The following is a 17,009-nucleotide window of genomic DNA, read 5'->3' on the forward strand; positions in this document are numbered from 1 at the left end:
GAGGCTACTAACAAATAAAAGACCGATCACTATTCGTAAAAATCCGTTAATTACATTGCTATGAGCAGATAGCGAAAAATCCTACAAACATGTATAAGCTTATGTAGGCAAAATGTGGCACACCATTTTTGAAAAGTGTACGGTCGTCGCACAAGATGCATTTCATCTTGAAAGCCATGATCAGCTAAAGCGAATAGTGGAGGGAGTTTGAACCGCTAGTGACACGGACTGAGACCTAATGTGCACTTACTGCCCACAACGTGGGGTGGTGCTTGGCTATATAATGAACAACTTTAACGCTTTATTGAGAAATAGAAATAGTTAAGGAGAAAGTTAGATTACGAATTGACAGAAAATGTGATACCAGTACCTGTACTGGTATGACGCTCTAAGTTGCAAATAACGATAATTTTCCACTTGAGATGGTTGAGTTTCCAGCTGAATTCTTGTCGCTTGAGGCAGACTTCGTGGATAGTAAGATGGCCATTAATAACATCATCAATGAAATTCTACGTGGAGGAGGTGAGTGAATGAGCCAGAACGGTCACTGTGTGATCGACATGTCATAAAATCTCCAATCTACGCAGCGACGCTTTGCTAACACTAAGCAATCTTTGCGTGCTTATTATGGTCATTAACAGCCAGTGCAGTTTCTAGCGCGTCACAAACCGGCCAGGCTCGAGTGGTGGAAGCCCAGCGCTCTGTAAGTGATTATTATATGCAATTGTTGGCGTGGCGTTGTGTCATCATTAGTAGCATAAGTAGACTGACTGTGTTCGTATCTGGTGATACTCCTTATACAGATAAAGCTTATGACGGTTGAAGCTCGCGGTAGGCAGCCACAGCTGAGAAGATCCATGCAAACGAAGGTAAATCCAATGTTTCAACGCACTTTAGGAGCTTAAAATTGACACTTTAGATAATCAGATCAATATGTATCGAGATGAGCTGCAGGGGCTTGTTCGCGATTTGGAACGGGCGCTGCTCATGGCACGAGAAGGAAAGAGTATATCCAGCAATACCAACGAAGTGCGATGAAATTATGAACTCGTCAATGAGTCCATGAAGCTCTAACGGTCGTGGTGCTGCAGACTTCACAGTACGAACGATTAAGTAAGAATAACGACCGACTCATCAAGTACGACATACGTGCTTACTACCTCACTGTTTGCATAATAAGCTGACTTTGATGCTTATTTTGCAGATCGTCAAAGACGCTTGAAGACACTCATCGGATCGTGGCCGAGACAGAAGAGGTTGGGATCGCAGTGTTAGATTCGCTGGCAAGTCAGCGACAAAGTCTATTAGGAGCTCAAGAAAAGGTGCTATTTGACTCTGTGTTCAACGTTATTTTAATAAATCATTAACAAAGCTACTTCACCTACTCAGGTGCGCGAGACTGGTGCCATGACAATTGAAGCTCGACGAATTCTACAGCGTATGACGCGCCGAATCATCACCAACACTATCGTACTGTATACGACCATTTTTGCGCTTCTCGTCGCTATCTGCTATGTTATCTACGCCGACTTTATTAGATCCACGCATATGTTCTAAGTCAGCAATCTAAATAATGTCTTGTTGTTTGAATAATTGGATTCATGAGTTGACACCTAAGAGCCCGCTACCTGCCTCATCCATCATAATACGTTATCATGGGTGATGAGTATTGTGCGCGTCAAATTGCGCAGTCTTTGCCACGAGAGAGTGCCGCTTCGTCGGTTCACTATTCGGGACATCAGATGCCGTTATTGAACTTGACCTTTCAAGAGATAGATTCCAGTGACAATTATTGCAATATGTCGTCCAGATCATCTCGATCTCGACACGAAGATGAGTACTTGCCTTCAGATACCACTAGGGTGGCCAACGAATATCATTCAGAGGCGGCAATGGCCCGCAGTGCCGCATCATGGCATGCAGGTAACGGCACTACAGCGACTTATGAATTATGTGATGAGTCTGCAATGATGGAGGCGGCAGATCCAGTATTGTTTCAAGCTGCAGTGGAGGAACATTCACGACGACTAGGTCTTGATCCAGCGATTGACACCGAACTACTGTGGATTGCAAAACAATCACTGATCGCCCCATTACCTGACGCCTGGTATCATGTTACAGCGTCAGAAACTGGACAACCATACTACTACAACGAAATGACTGGTGAGAGTCGATGGGATCATCCTTGTGATGATGAATATCGACAGCTTGTCACTGACTTGAAGCAAAAAAAAGCGATCAAGACTCATGCGCATCGACATGCTCATCCAGTGGCGTACTACCATACAGGCGGCTACCATATCGGAAAGGCTTGGCAGGAGACCGAATACCAAGAGCACCATACGGCGCAGACAAAGCAAGGGTGGAATCGAGAGGATGTACAAAATATTTATAACGACTATAATGTGCCAAGTAAAGGACTTCAATCTCAAGTATTCACGTCGCAAGAAGATGAGCGTCATCGCATCGCAAACTCTCTGAGCTTGTTAAATGAATATGTAAAGAAGCTGGAGGAAATGGATAGACAGAAAACTAGGGACGACGAAGCTATTGCAGGTTTAAAGTTGGAAATCGCAGACTTTGATCGTCAGCTTACAAGTCGCGATGAGGAGTTAGCAGCCACAAAGAGCAATGTAAAAAGGCTAACGGGTTTTGTGAGTGAATTAAAGCAGCAGGTCCAGCAGAGCTTAAGCGAAAACGAGGATATCATTGCAGTGAATCAGACGCTTACTAAAGAACTGTCATTGTCTCGATCACGGATGAAAGAAAGTATAAAATTACACGAGGAAGCTGTGGAAGCGCAGCAAACCCTTGCGAAAGAGCTGGCTCTCGCTCAAACGAAATTAAAGGAGACGCAGTTGAAGCAGTCTGGAACAGGTGGCGACGTTGCGCTACAACAAAGTCAAATTGAGATCGAGCATGATACTACCATTCAGCTCAAACGACAGCTACAACAAACTACAGATCAACATACAGAACTGCTTGCAAAGATGGAGGTGGCACAAGCAACCATTCGAAAATTGCAACAAGAGGCAGGAAAGCACTCGGGCGAAGAAGTACAAGCTTCTATAGCTGAAGCTGCCGAAGCGATCAAAACATTGAAATTTCGACTTCACGAAAAGGAAAAAGAGCTCACAGGTGAGCGAACGCGAGCAGTTTCATTCGAGCGTGAATTGACACAGTTGAGAACAAGTCGACCATCAGCCGAGGAGCAAGACCTTCAGAAACAGCTTAAGGCTTCGGTAACCAACGAAGCTGCACGACAGAAAGAGTTTGAGTTGATGGAGAGCACATTAGCAACTACAATTGCGGAAAAAGTAGCATTAGAGAAGCAGCTTGAAGAATTTAAGATTACATGCGCAGCACAAATTAAAGATTTGGAAGACCATCGGCTTGCTTTAAAGCGTGAATTTAAAGCTGTGGACTGCGAACTCAAAGCGCAACAAGTATTGGCTAAAGAGCGTGAAGACGAGCTTTCAAGACTGAAGATTGCATTACAGAACGCGGAGATTCAAGTCTCATCAGTAGCGCAAACCATTCAAAAAGAACGCAAGGAAGCTTATGCCGAGGCTCAACACGCCGTACGTTGTACTCACATTTCTGTCGAAACGTTTTTTACCTAATTTATTTTGTTTCGTTGTAGAGCGCCGAGATCATACGCCAATCAAATGAAGAAAAGACACGTGCATTTGAGCTTTATACCCACGAAATGATGGCTCGACGAAAGCTGCACAACCGTCTGATGGAATTACAGGGCAACATCCGCGTGTTTTGTCGTGTGCGTCCCATTCAGCCGGTAGAGCTGAACAGTGATCAGTCAAGCGTAGTCGTTTTCTTCCGCGATAACGATCACGAAAGTCTGGAACTTTTTGTTGGCACCGAAGTAGGCGACAAAGCTCACCAGATTGGTCAAAAGCACCCGTTTGAGTTCGATTACGTATTTCAGCCAGAAAGCAGCCAGGAACAAGTATTTGAACAAACTCGGGCTCTAGTTGTGAGCGCCCTAGACGGTTTTAATGTCTGCATCTTTGCATACGGACAAACTGGATCAGGCAAGACCCACACAATGGAAGGACCAGAGAACGACCGCGGTGTGAACTATCGTGCACTTCGCGAACTTTTTGCCCTTCGGGACGACCGTTTGGCAGCGGATAATTTTGAGTGTACGATGAAATTGAGTATTTTGGAAGTGTATAATGAAGCTATTGTGGATCTTCTTGAAGGAAATGGCCGTACTTCGGGCGCTACATCACCAAGCGCTGTGAGGGGTCTGGATGTGCGTGTGGGGAAGAATGGCGTATACGTTGAAAATCTCATTGAAGTCGAGGTTTCAAATGAAAGCGATGTGCTCCATCTTATGCGAATGGGCCACTCCCATCGCAGTGTGGGCTCACACGATTTTAATGAGCACTCGAGTCGCTCGCATCTTGTGTTGTCCATATCGATAGAAACGGGGATTAAGTCTGAAGCTCGTCGGCGAATCTCTAAAATGCACTTAATTGACTTGGCTGGCTCCGAAAGAGTCAGCAAGACAGCAGCAAGTGGCCAGCGGCTTAAAGAAGCGCAGAATATCAATCGATCTCTATCTGCGCTGGGAGACGTGATCGCAGCTCTGGGTGCAAATAGTAAACACGTGCCATATCGTAATTCGAAACTAACGTTTTTACTGCAAGATTCCTTGAGTGGTAACTCAAAGGTGCTCATGTTTGTCAATGTCAGTCCTGTACAATGGAATGCCTGGGAGACGCTCTGCTCGCTTAATTTTGCATCACGTTGCCGTAGTGTGGCTTTAGGTCAAGCAAAAGCCATGACAGCCACGAGTGGTGCATCCAACGGCATGCAAACTACAATGAGTATGCACGCTATGATCCCGAAAGGACCGACACCAGCTGGAACAAAACCCTTACAAAATCGATGAACAATATGGAATCAAAGGATAAAACACACTAAATTTTGTTAATTATTTCTTGAGAACGAAGCAGTTTTTTTTACATCTTTGTGAGCTCGACGAGAACGACTTCAACATCACCGTTGTATTGGTTTAGCAAGTCATAGCAACGCTCCTCGTCCACTTGCCCAAGAATTTCCCGAATAACATTAAGTTGATGACTCCAATCGCCATCTGATTCAACAATAACATCCTTGCCAGATGCAGCGCCTATATTGTTCCAATCACGGTCGTCGTCGTCGCACAAAGTGTCGGTGTCTGACTCGTAGAGTGATCCCGATATAATTTCGACACCAGCATCTGTTGCCATAAGAAGGGCAGGCGGCTCATCATCGCTTTCCTCTGCTGTAAGTTCTGTTGGTGCTAACGTTGTAACTACGACCGGTTGTCGCAGATCTACAGTCTCTGCCAACTCCATTGATGGCGATGTGACGGAAGCGGAAGGTTTGATGAAATTTGTTGGATCAAAGTCGCTCACTGAGCCGCTTGATGACCGTCGGCGTTCAATACCAGCCACAACGGCCGAGCTTGCTCGTCGCAATTGTGTACTCACCCCACTGCGAGCAGATAGCAATAATGTTCGCGTGTGAGCAGCTGAATTGCCCAATGACGCGCGTCCGCGGCCCAGCACTTCACTGTTACGAATTTGGTTAATGGTTTCACCCGCCTGGTTTACGGCATTGTTGGCGAGCTTCACCACGGACTTGCGGCTCTTTTCAATCACCTCGACGTTGCGCATGTACTTCGTGGCTTCTCGCGCCAGGCGGGCGAGCTCCATAATTTTTTGCAGAACGGGTGCAACTAATTTATCACGAAAAGTGACGCGCTTGAGCACAAAAAAGTGCAGTGTGCGAAGCTTATCATTGTCCTGGGGATTCATTGCGAACAACACGTGACAAGCCTCGTCGAATTCGAGACTGTGCGAGACGGTGACAACATCGCCCTCATCGTCGCGGTAGACTAGTGTCCAGCGCTGGTCCAAGAGTCGTGGAAATGTCTCTTGAACCTTAGCTCGCACAAGCTCGTAGCTCAAGTCATCCTTGGGGTTTGCAGAGCAAAGCGGCACTGTCATCTTGTGCGACTGTCCTGCGTAGCTCAGTGTTAATTCGACGCTCTCAGTCATGAGGTTAACGTGTGGAGTGGTAGTGAGTGAGAGAAGAGTAATTTAAATGTGAGCGTCATGGAGTTGGTAGCAGTGCTGCATTATGCACGGATTCAAACGTTGGGTGGGACTGATGCTGTGCTGGAATATGCGGCGCAGAAAATACAATATTGTTACGTAGTTTTGGCCAGGGAACATATAAAAACAGGTTTCGAGTAACAGTATTTGTATCGCAATGTATGCTGCTTAAAGTATGTTTTGTCGCAGGTAGCTTACAAGTTTTTTTTCTACACAGGATGAGATCCGGCTGTGGTGGACCTTACTCAAAGTGCCGAAAGGTCGTACGCGCTTTTGGCAACTGAGACGAAGTCGAAAATCCGAAGAATAGTGGAACCGAATATGAGGGAGGAAGGTTGCTGTATCAGGTATAAATGTGGACCACAAGAGAAATCTTTTGGAGGTGCAGCTGGCTTACAGATTTCGAACAATTAAAGAGCAACATACTAAAGCAGATATGTACAGCTGTACAAGCCATCGAGCCATTAAAATCACTGATGTACCACCCAACAACAATTTGGGCTGCATCATGCAGCCCCTATGTCCTGAAAGCTGGCAAACTCTCTCAAACTTTGGTTATCAGGACGCTTGTCCATCACATCAGGGACGGTCTTTACATCAAACATTGATACATCCGCTGAGCGCATGTTAACTTATTCTGGCTCGATTAGACTGCAACAGACGAGAACAGTATTTGACATATTGCAGTGAAGTGCTACATGACAATGCCATCATAGCACAGCAACTGCGTGTTTCAACGATGCTTCAAGGTGTAAAAATCAAACTGCTCGCGTGCCATTTAAGTGCTGGGTGCAACTTATAAAAAGGTCATTTACAAAATTTTCTATGTCTTTCAGACGAAAGCCATTGTTCGTGATCATTGCTCTGGGCTGCCATGGGTACTTCGCACTGCTGCGAAGGGTGCTGGGAGTACAAAGTAAAAGTGTGAAACCGCAGCATACAGTTCATCTAGCGCTTATTGTCAAATAATCAACTAGTAGCAGGTGAACATCAGGCAGCTGCATGGAAGCATCAACATGATCATCGGCCTTGGGCGAGAAATTGATTACTGCTCGCTGTTTATTGTCACTACCATCTTTTTTGACACAATCTATTAAGGTAGCTCCTGTCACGACTGTCGATGAGTATTCAGATACGGTTCGAGCTTCGTCTATGGCTTAGATGTCACGTCCCTACTCCGTTTGTGTCATCTGTATTCGCAAAGCCGGTGCGTGGGTAATTCTATCAGCTCAAACGGATACATACGTACCCCGAGACACAGCTCAATGCGGTATTAGCAAAGCTCAGAGGCCATTATATATACTCATTTTAACAATCGTTCTGCAGCGTCTTAGATTCAGACGCTTTTGCTCTACAGCGTAAACTGCATTTCTCCTGCTCCATAAGCACTATATCACATCACCTTGCATGTGATGACTTCAACCTGCGAGCTCACGCGTAATTCTCGTTCAATGAATGAACATGAGACCACCCCCTTCAGTTTAGGTCTGTGGCGAAGTATTGGTATTGGTTTTTTGGATTGCAGCTGAGAATTAACAAGTAATGTTGATGACTACTAAAAAACATTTAACACATATCAGCAGTAAGGTCATGGTGAGTATAGAGAAAAAAATTGATTGCTGACAAAGAAGCTTAGAATAGTATCACAAAGGTGCGCTTTTGTCGCCCCTTAAGCAGCAAGATGTCTTTTTTGCTCAAAGCTTACCACTACCGAACGAAGGATAACAGGTACAGACGGCAAGAAAAGTATGAATGCAGCGGAAGATCAAATATTACAACTTCATATTTTGAGTTATATGAAATCGTTTGATGCAACTGGGTTGCCATGCACTTTCAATAGAAGAAGCTTTGACCCTCAGCGTCCGCGCTAACAAATGCACAAAAGATCGAGTGCAACCTCTGAGCCTTCATAAATAAATAAATATATTAAAGTGAACGCATAACAGTAATGTCTAAGGCTATAAACATGCTGCTCATTTGAGCGCTATCTATAGCGCTTAAATGAGTACTTTTTGTCTATAACAGCATTTCCCTACATGAAATGAATATTAATGATCAAATAAATGGATATTGCAAACCAAAGTATACAGCAATACTTTATATAATTGTGATAATTTACAAGATGATGTAAGCAATATCGACTATTTTACCAGTTAGGCGCGATAGAGGTTCCTCTCATAATTAAAATTACCTTAACTTTTCAACGTGCGAATGGAAACTTTTGACCTCTGCTTTTCGGAGCTCCGTCATCTTCACAAATACCAATACATTGGTACTTATAAAACTATACAAGCTACAATTGTATTGAGTACAATTGTAGTTATGAAGCACATAAGATGACAGTACTAACCCCAATACACCCTTTCTCATATTGGGATATGCGTATAAATGGGTGCGCAAGTATGTAAGGATTTGTGAGACTTGCCAAACAGTGAAACTATCGGGTTCCACTTAGGCCCAACTTGGTCGTTGGCAGTGCCAACTGACAGCTGAAAATCTGTGAGTAGGAACCTCATATTCGGACTTTCGCGTGATACACATGAACACAGTGGCATCCATGTGTTAGTAAACCGATTCAGTAAGATAGTTCATATTGCGCCTATTTCGGACAAGATCTCTACCGAGAAGACAGCAACGGTCTTTGTAGATGTTGTTTTCCGTCTGCATGGCCTTCCTATTGAGATCGTGTCTGACCGTGACACCCGTTTTACGTCGAAATTTTGGCGTGCACTATTTGGACTAATTTGACCATGTCAACAACGGCACACTCTGAAACGGACGGTCAAACGGAGCGTGTGAATTGAGTCCTGGAGAACGTACTGCGTAGTTATGCTACGTTGTTTAAAGAATGAAGGGGATTTTAAACCCTTGCAGAGTTTGCGCTCAATAATTCCACGCATGTCTCGACAGGTCATTCGCCTTTTTATGTGAGCTATGGTATTCATCCTAGAGTGCCTGCTTACATAATTGGCAAGATCTCTACCTTGTGTGGGGGAGGAACTCTGGCTATAGAGCCAAAGTCAGACCCAAATGCTGCTACAGAGTTAAAAGCGAATTTTGACTCAATGAAACTTCGAGACGACATAACAAATCGTGAGAAATAACACGTCAATGACTTCCTTGCGAAGAGACAAGCCGTTGTTCGGTTTGCTCGAAACTTAATTGCAAGAGTTTTAGGATCTAAAAAGATTAAGCAGATATGAGCGGATGGAAGAACATGAAGGTGTATAAGGTACTACTTAGTCGACATATCTGCCAGAACATGCAGTGTCCAACTTGGGAAGCTGGAAGCTTTTACCAAAATTCATATGACCGCTCAAGGTGTTGAAAATCAATGGCGATGCGTAAAAAATAAGTCATCCCTTCACACATGCGCCTACGTCCTACGTTTTTTGTGGGTAAGCCAAAGTCGCATCTTCCGAGTGAATCAGCCGATCCTACTCCACTTTTGGTAAATAATTGAGCTGAAAATGATGTTTCTCCATTTGTTCACGAACGGCAACCAAATCATCAACCTGGAGAAAACCTGGATATTCTCGGCGTATAAGCGTTGGAGGACATCGAAAGGATGCTCCTTCGCTGATTCCAACGCTTGAGAACAAATATGAGACTCACCACGGAGCATTTCGAGAACAGAAACTGCCTTTCCAACAGAGCGCAACAAGTGTTCTTGAGTCATCCCAAGAGATTTCTCGTCCTTCCGGAGTCGACTAAGTTCATCATGAATCTGTTAGAACTGTTGTCAGAAACGGGATCCAAAGCCGTGCATTGGGCGGAAGCAACTGTCAGAACGTCGAGTTTCGAGTTCTGCCCTGCAATAAGGTTTTTGTGAGGCTCTCGCAGCGATCTTCAAGCATCGAAAAACGCTGCTACAGCGCTCCAATCTGCTCACGATAAGCGCTCTTCCACCCGGAGTCGCTCAATACTTCTCACATTTGTCCCCACATCCGCTAGAAGACTCTCGAGGAGAGCGTCGTTGTGTGGTGGACACGATTCTCGATCGCGAAGATCGATCGAATCTTCATCGTGGAAAGAAAAAGGTGATCAATCAACGCAGCTACAGAGTTCGGTGGCGCGGTTATTCATTAGATCGCAGGACTTAGAGTCTGATGTCCCTGACGTGGTCCGCAGCCGTAGATAATCGTTTGTAGTATTGCTTGAGGCAACACTACGGCGACCAGAGCTTGGATGTGCTCGGTCGTGACTGGGAGTCCTGCCAGCGCCGAGTCGGCAAAGCAGTCGCTTCATTTGTTTTGGTTCTCAAGGCGAACAATGTCCGCCAAATGAGAAGCTTCGCCGCCATGGACTGGATCAAATCATCACGATTGTTGATCTGACGCCATTGAAAGAGCCGTTTAACCTGGATTTTCTTGTCTTAATTTCGGTTGAGAATCGAGAAAAGTCAACGAGTTTTGGAACAGCTCTGTGCAATTTGGGCGAAGAACGCTCTTTCATTTCGGCTTGTTTACTGGAGCGTTTGATTGTTGATAGGAAAGTAAACTGCTCCAAATGGTCTCCAAAAGTATCAAATTACTTTTAATTTAAGGAGGGGATTATGTAATGGGCTACACTTCGCCATTATTTAAGGTGCATCTATGTACATTCTGTACGCATTGTGAGAATTTATAAAAGAAGATTACAGTATGGTGTTACAAATGCATACGTGATATTTCATATGAAGTCACATAATTGTCCATGATACAAAATGCAGGTTCCTACTTAAGGATCTGTACTGGTGACGAGACCGACATGTTTGTCTTTGGAAGTGGGTGGCGTTAGCCTCCATACATCTTGATTTATATTTAAAGATCCCATGATTATTTCAGTAAAAGCTCTAGAAGCCCTTAGGGTGTTTGCATGTGGCTAAATTCAATAACAAACTTGCCTGAAAAGGCTCAAGTTGTTTGATTTCCCACCAAGTCGAGACTGGCTTTCTTCCTCCACGTCGGGAATCGATTCCTCGTTGCACAAGCATGTGTGTTGTGGTTGAGGGGCTGTTTGTGAACAGCACTCTTACAGGTGTAGCAATACTTTTCTTCGTGAACGGGCACGGAGTGCGCAACCTGAGCCGTGTAGATTAGATGAGTAGAGATTGCCTGCTTCTCAATGATTGACTTTGGGTGTATTTCTCGGTGAGATCAATGATGTCGGGTTGGGGTACGGACTGTCCATACCATCAGAGGTCACCTTGGCTTCTCACAAAAAGTGGCTTTAAAGCTGTCGGCTTAGGACCTCTGCCTTTTGCCGATGTTCATCGAGCAATGATAGGGTATCGTTAAAGGCTGCCCGAGCCGAGCCAGAAACGGCATGCACTCTTGCGCCTTGAAGAACACTTGACATAAATGCAGTAAATCTATGGCTGAATCAAGAAGAGACTACCGGTCTTGCAGCCACATGAATGAAAACACTAGCACTCATAGCGGTAATGTATATAAAACATAGAAATACAGAAATAAATCGAGATGCCTCATTCACGAAATCTTACGTACATTGAAGTTCAAACCAGCGGAACCTTAAAATACTTGAGCTAGTTCGTATAAATATTCTCAGAAAGTGACTGGTTTGTGCGGCTCACTTCATTTAGTAATAACACGTTGATCAAATTCCCAGGTAAGAACCATCATTTCGCACTAATACCGAACTAAAAAAAACTTGACATCGAGATTGTCAATTATCTTGAGTTTACAGTGACCAAATATTGAATATCGACATTCAATGTCAATTTCACTGCTTCTTCGAAAAAAGCCGGGTGCACACGTAAGACTTCCATTCTGGCCACGCCAGAGCGGAGGTCTTCCATAAGGACGGTCACTGTGACCGCCTCGGAATAAGGATCGGCTGCCATACCGGCGATGAGAGTACCAAATTTCGGACAAAGTCCACTGATCGCTTCTTTCCCTGTGGGGAGGCAAGGAACCACGATTGCACGCGATACGCCTAGTTAAGCGGTGAAAACACTCGTGAAAGTTGCATCTGCAGCTGCGTCGAGGAGAAAAATGTCGCTTCGACCGAAGTACCGCACATCTTCGCACTAGACACCCGAACTTGAAGATAGCTAGCGTCACGCGCTGCTGCTGTAATATCTTTAAGCAAAGGATTTCAAAACGTCGTCTCCAAAGACCCGCTTTCTGTACTACCTATGGACCGAGGTGTGGGTCATGAGATCGACCTGGTTTCGGGTACCAATACTGCGTAACACGCCAATGGCCCCTGCACAAAGGGCAGTGTGACGTAACTGACGCCTTTGTCCGTGCGAAGCACTAGGCAGGAATGGTGCGTGAGAGCAAATTTGAAACCCAAGTTTTGTGTCCGGAAGCCGAACGCAAGTGGCGTAGTGTTCTCGCTTACTATAAGCTTAACGCTGCCACCATTACGGCACAAATCATAATTCTTAGAAAGGTAGTTCTTCAGAACAATTTGGTTGGCTGTAAAAAGTACAGCGCATTCGACTTAGTCGATAATTATCACCAATTCCTTATTAGAGCGAGTGACATTCCGCTGACAGCGGTGAGTACTCCGAGCGGGATGGCTTGTGATGCCCCAAGGGTTGTCAAATGCACCAGCAGCATTTCATCGTCTTTTGACGCAATAATTCAGGCCTCATAGGGCGTATGCACAGACATACTTTGACGACATCTTCGTCCGCAGTCGTGCGGAGCACGGAGGACAGCCCAGGAAAACCACATCGTCCATTTAAGGGCGCCCGAGTGTATACGCATGAATAAGCCGTATGCTAATACCGATAAGTGCATTTTCGGCGCGGAAGAATTTCCCTTTTATGGTGCTTCATTGGGAAGCGTGGCCTTCGAGCGGATCCCGCTAAGGTCAAGGTCATTGGGAGCTGGCCGGATCCAAAGAACCAAACGGACTTGTGCATGTGGCTCAGCCTCGCCAACTACTTGCACAAGTATAGCGCAAATTATGCAGAAATGGCACGGCCATTGTCTAATCTCATTAGAAAGGATGCAGAATGGTGTTGAAACACCGAGCATCGATAAGCTTTCGACAGGATCAAATACAGCCTCCTTCATGCACCAATACTGACGTTGTCAGACCCCGATCATTCTTTTAGTGTCATCTGTGACGCTTCGAACTTTGCCATTGGGTATGCTCTGCTACAAACAGACACCGAGGGGCGAGATCGGGTGATCGCGTTCGAATTAATGGCTGCGGAGAGGAGCTTCCCAGTCCACGGCAGGAAAGTTCTTGCGATGAAGTAGCTTGTCAAGTTTTTCGGTGCACCTGCTCGGCTCAAAGTCGTTTGAGATCTATGCATATCATGCGTCCTTACGCACTGCGACTCAGTCGCTTCACCTCTCGCAGAGAATGACCAGGTTGCTTTCAACTTTTGCAAAAAATAACTTTGAGATGAAGTGTAAGCCAGAAAAACAGAATGCTTTGGTTGATGCGTTGTCACGCAGACCAGACTGTGAGCTTGCTCATGTCACGGAGGTGATATCGTCAGTGACAGATTTGACCCGCGCGCATACGCCGGTGACAGTATGAGTGTAGCGTTGGAACTCGGACTGTTGGCACGTTTGCGTGCACGATCACACTGATATTCGTTGAGTAACGGGTTGCTGTTCTATAGCACCTATTAAACGTATACGCCATGAATTATGGTTCCTCACGATAAGATTTAAAATATCGTATCCTCTATTATGCCCACGACACCCCACTTAGTGATTACTCGGCCTTGAAAAGACGTACAGCTCGGTGAGTTGCCACTATTGGTGTCCCAAGCTGTACAAGTGGACGAGCACAAAGGTTCGCATGTGTGAGACGTGCCAAAGCGTGAAACTCTCTCCGAATGCGGCGGCGCCGGTGGCTAAGGTTCCAGTATCCTTCGGGTGTTAGCAGTCCATAAGTATGGAGTTTGTGTTTGGCCTGCCGAAGGACTCAGCGGGCAACACGGGTGTAATCGTCTTTGTGGACCGTTTTAGAAAGATGGCTCATCTTGCGGTAGTGCTGAACACTTGGTATAGCGGCGCTGTTTGTTGACAACATGAGCTCCCGAAGTCAATTGTCTCAGAAAAAGACCCGCGTTTTACTGGGAAGGTTTGGTCTACAAACTTCAGGGCGCCGTCACCAAGTTGACTATGTCAACAGCGGACTATCCGCAGACCAATGGTCAGACTAAGCGCGTGAATCGCGTCGCTGAAGACGTTCTTCGCAGCGTCTGCACTGAGATGCCGAAGAATTGCTGCCACTCGTTTAATTTCTGAACAATGCAGTGCATTCATCTACCGGGTACACGCTGTTCTACGTGAATGAGCTTGTTAATCCTCACCTCCCGCTGACGCCGCCATTCCATGGATTAGGGCTTGGTGGGGGAGGAATGGCCAAACGGCTAGCTGATCGTTTGAGATAAGATGGCTGAAAGCCAAGACATGCAGAAAAGGAAGAAAAAATGTTGAAAGCATTGAGGTCGGAGACATGGTTTTATTGAACGCTTAAAACCTTCCTACATACGCAGTCTCTGCTATCGTATGACGAAGCTCCGTCCACGGTTTATTGACTATTTTTTTGGGGTGGCCAGGGGAGGCCTAGCGTATACGCTGAACCTTTCGAAAAGGATGCGTTCCCACTCGATATTTATGTGGGCGTGCTTAAGCCGTTCCGGGATCCGGCGTAAGTGAACGCGGAAGCGTTGGCGACGGGGCGGCGCCCAAAGGCGCTAGGCCACCCATAAGCTGAGCCAGCAACTGAGTTTGAGCACGGAACGCAACAACTTTCGTTTTCAACGGCGCAAGGCACTCCACCGTCACACGAAGTGACGTATTTGGCTGCTCGATAGTTACGAGTCGATAGAGCACGATAATCCTCAATGCGAGGCAATCAGTGCACAAAGGGCTCCAGACTCTCGAGGTCTTCCACACAGCATTATGCTACCTCGGAGAGAGTGCCGATGACGACGGACCTTGTCCTAAAGAGCTCGAAGATCATCGCGAGTCACCGGACGTGGATCGACCGTCGTCATCGCCCGCCGCCGAATCTTCTCGATGAAAATGGTGACGTCCACTATCACGTGGAACGGCTTGTGTTCGATTTCCGAGAGCTCGCGGGAGTTCGTGGTGCCACTTTGGCAAGACTGCCCTGACGACGTAAATTCTCATAATTAGATGGATCATGACGCTTCGCGTCGTCTTTCGCACCACGCCCCTCAGAAGTAGCCCGGGAAGCCGGAGCACCATTAGCCGAGCTCAAGCAAGGGCCATGAGCTGGTTTGGTTGCAGACTCACCCGTCTGAGAATATACAGAGCTCGCGATAGCGTTATGGATAGTTCCACATGTCGCAGTGCGGCGATACGCAGAAAGTCGGCTTTGCGCCTTGAGTTTGGCAAACTGAAATCGAAGATGGCGCTCAACACGCATGCCCACTTCCTTGTGGCTTCACTGTAAGGTAGACAGCGAGCTAAGTTTCCGGTGTCGCTGCACCCATCGCTCAAAGAGCACATCATCATCTGCAGCGGTTTTGCTAGGGGCGAGCACCATAGGGATGGCTCGCATTGCGGGACCAGGAGCACCTCCGTTTTGAGCTCGAAGTCGAGCGCGGTACCGATCCATTAGCATCTCTTGTGGTACCAAAAGCAAGCTCGGAGAGCTTTTCGCTGGTCAAGCTCAGCTTGTGTAATGGCCGGAGGCCCGACTACGTAGACGCCTAGCGATCTAGTGATCGCGTCTTTCGCTTCGGTAGCGGGATTCGCCGTGCGGAAGCCGAATTCCACACGAGGGTCTAAGACAGAACGTGGATACGAACGCAGTAGAGTCGCCCTTCGAGCAGCCTCCAATTGCTGCTCCTGTGACTCGTCGAGGCGATTGGTAATCATACCACTTCCCCCCGGTAGCCAAGAAGTCGGAGAGCGAACATGGTGTCCGCAGGGTTTGAGCTAGGCTAACGTCGCGTCGTCGGCGCACCTCATCTTCCTCGTCATCCATGCTGGAAATGAAATGTCCGACTCGTAGTCGACTTTTTCCAGCCCCTCGAAGAAAAAACCCGTCACCCGGGGTGGGCGCAGTGTATTGCGCCTAGCTGCCGAGGGCTTGGGATGTGCTTCCCGTGGAGCCGCGGGCGTACTGTCCGCAGATGTACCCTGTGCAGAAGAAGAAAAGAACTTTGCCCGCGAGCACCCTCGCTATCAGCTGGGTTGGAAATTTTGCGTGTTGTATACACAGGGGGTCATAGAGGGGAGAATGTTGTTTTTCAGAAACGTTGATGTGTCTCAGACATGCGAGGCTCGTATGAGGCGACCGTTAAATGCGAAATGGGGCACAATTTTGATGGGGGAGATTGTAACGGGGTTACCACGTGCACTTGTGAGAAAGAGTGGGTCGCACAATCTTGTGCGGCCGTACATCGGTGTGTATTACACAGTTATGTAATAATACAATGGTGTGGCTACACCGTAATAAGAGGCCACCATGTGGTAGGATTGCCAGTAGTAATGCATATTCCTCTAGTAATCAGGTTTTGCCATTTTAAATAGGTTTGTTATATTAATTAGAAAAACCTTGGGCTTTCGATATTGGCGGCTCTGCCGCAACTAAAACAATCAAATACAGTTTCGCTTTTGAACAGAAGTGTTCGTTTACCTTTGTTAGGCTTTAGTACTTAAAAGTAGCGCATTGGGATTCGCTACACTTGTACTGGTTCTTTGAAAGAACGCAAGGTCGGTGACCTTAGCTTCGCTTCCTCTAAGCAAAGAGCTACGGCAGCCCCGCTGCAGTTCCAGCCACGTACTGACATGTTGTTTCAGTGTAGATACACCATTGTTTTGTCACACCATATTGTGTAACCCACACCATTGTGTAATCACACCATCTTGTAAAGCCGACACTATCATGTGATCACACCATCTCGTGTGACCCACTCCATGGCGT

The 17,009-nt window shown here is 46.4% G+C and overlaps 3 protein-coding genes across 3 annotated transcripts in view; 2 read left to right on the top strand and 1 right to left on the bottom strand.

The window, feature by feature from the left end:
* PHALS_13413 (kinesin-like protein) overlaps nt 1-4,918 on the top strand; it is a gene marked incomplete at both ends in the record, with an annotated part of 8,857 nt that extends 3,939 nt beyond the window's left edge. Inside the window, 9 exons of the mRNA XM_024729164.1 lie at nt 394-522; nt 642-703; nt 804-869; nt 928-1,029; nt 1,092-1,138; nt 1,205-1,322; nt 1,390-1,470; nt 1,692-3,581; nt 3,644-4,918. Coding sequence (XP_024579568.1) covers nt 394-522; nt 642-703; nt 804-869; nt 928-1,029; nt 1,092-1,138; nt 1,205-1,322; nt 1,390-1,470; nt 1,692-3,581; nt 3,644-4,918 — 3,770 coding nt within the window. The remainder of the gene's footprint in view (nt 1-393; nt 523-641; nt 704-803; nt 870-927; nt 1,030-1,091; nt 1,139-1,204; nt 1,323-1,389; nt 1,471-1,691; nt 3,582-3,643) is intronic.
* A 70-nt stretch (nt 4,919-4,988) lies between these two features.
* Nucleotides 4,989-6,071, bottom strand: PHALS_13414 (Phox/Bem1p; the record flags this gene model as incomplete). Its single annotated transcript, XM_024729165.1, has 1 exon — nt 4,989-6,071. The coding sequence occupies one exon, from the start codon at nt 6,069-6,071 to the stop codon at nt 4,989-4,991; it is 1,083 nt and encodes a 360-aa protein (XP_024579569.1).
* Nucleotides 6,070-7,892, top strand: PHALS_14690 (uncharacterized protein). Its single transcript, XM_036407562.1, has one exon. The coding sequence runs from the start codon at nt 6,565-6,567 to the stop codon at nt 6,757-6,759; it is 195 nt and encodes a 64-aa protein (XP_036263255.1). The 5' UTR covers nt 6,070-6,564; the 3' UTR covers nt 6,760-7,892.
* The last annotated feature ends 9,117 nt before the right edge of the window (nt 7,893-17,009 follow it).

The sequence above is a fragment of the Plasmopara halstedii genome (genome assembly GCF_900000015.1).
Source record: "Plasmopara halstedii genome assembly, contig: Scaffold_658, whole genome shotgun sequence".
Taxonomy (NCBI): domain Eukaryota; phylum Oomycota; class Peronosporomycetes; order Peronosporales; family Peronosporaceae; genus Plasmopara; species Plasmopara halstedii.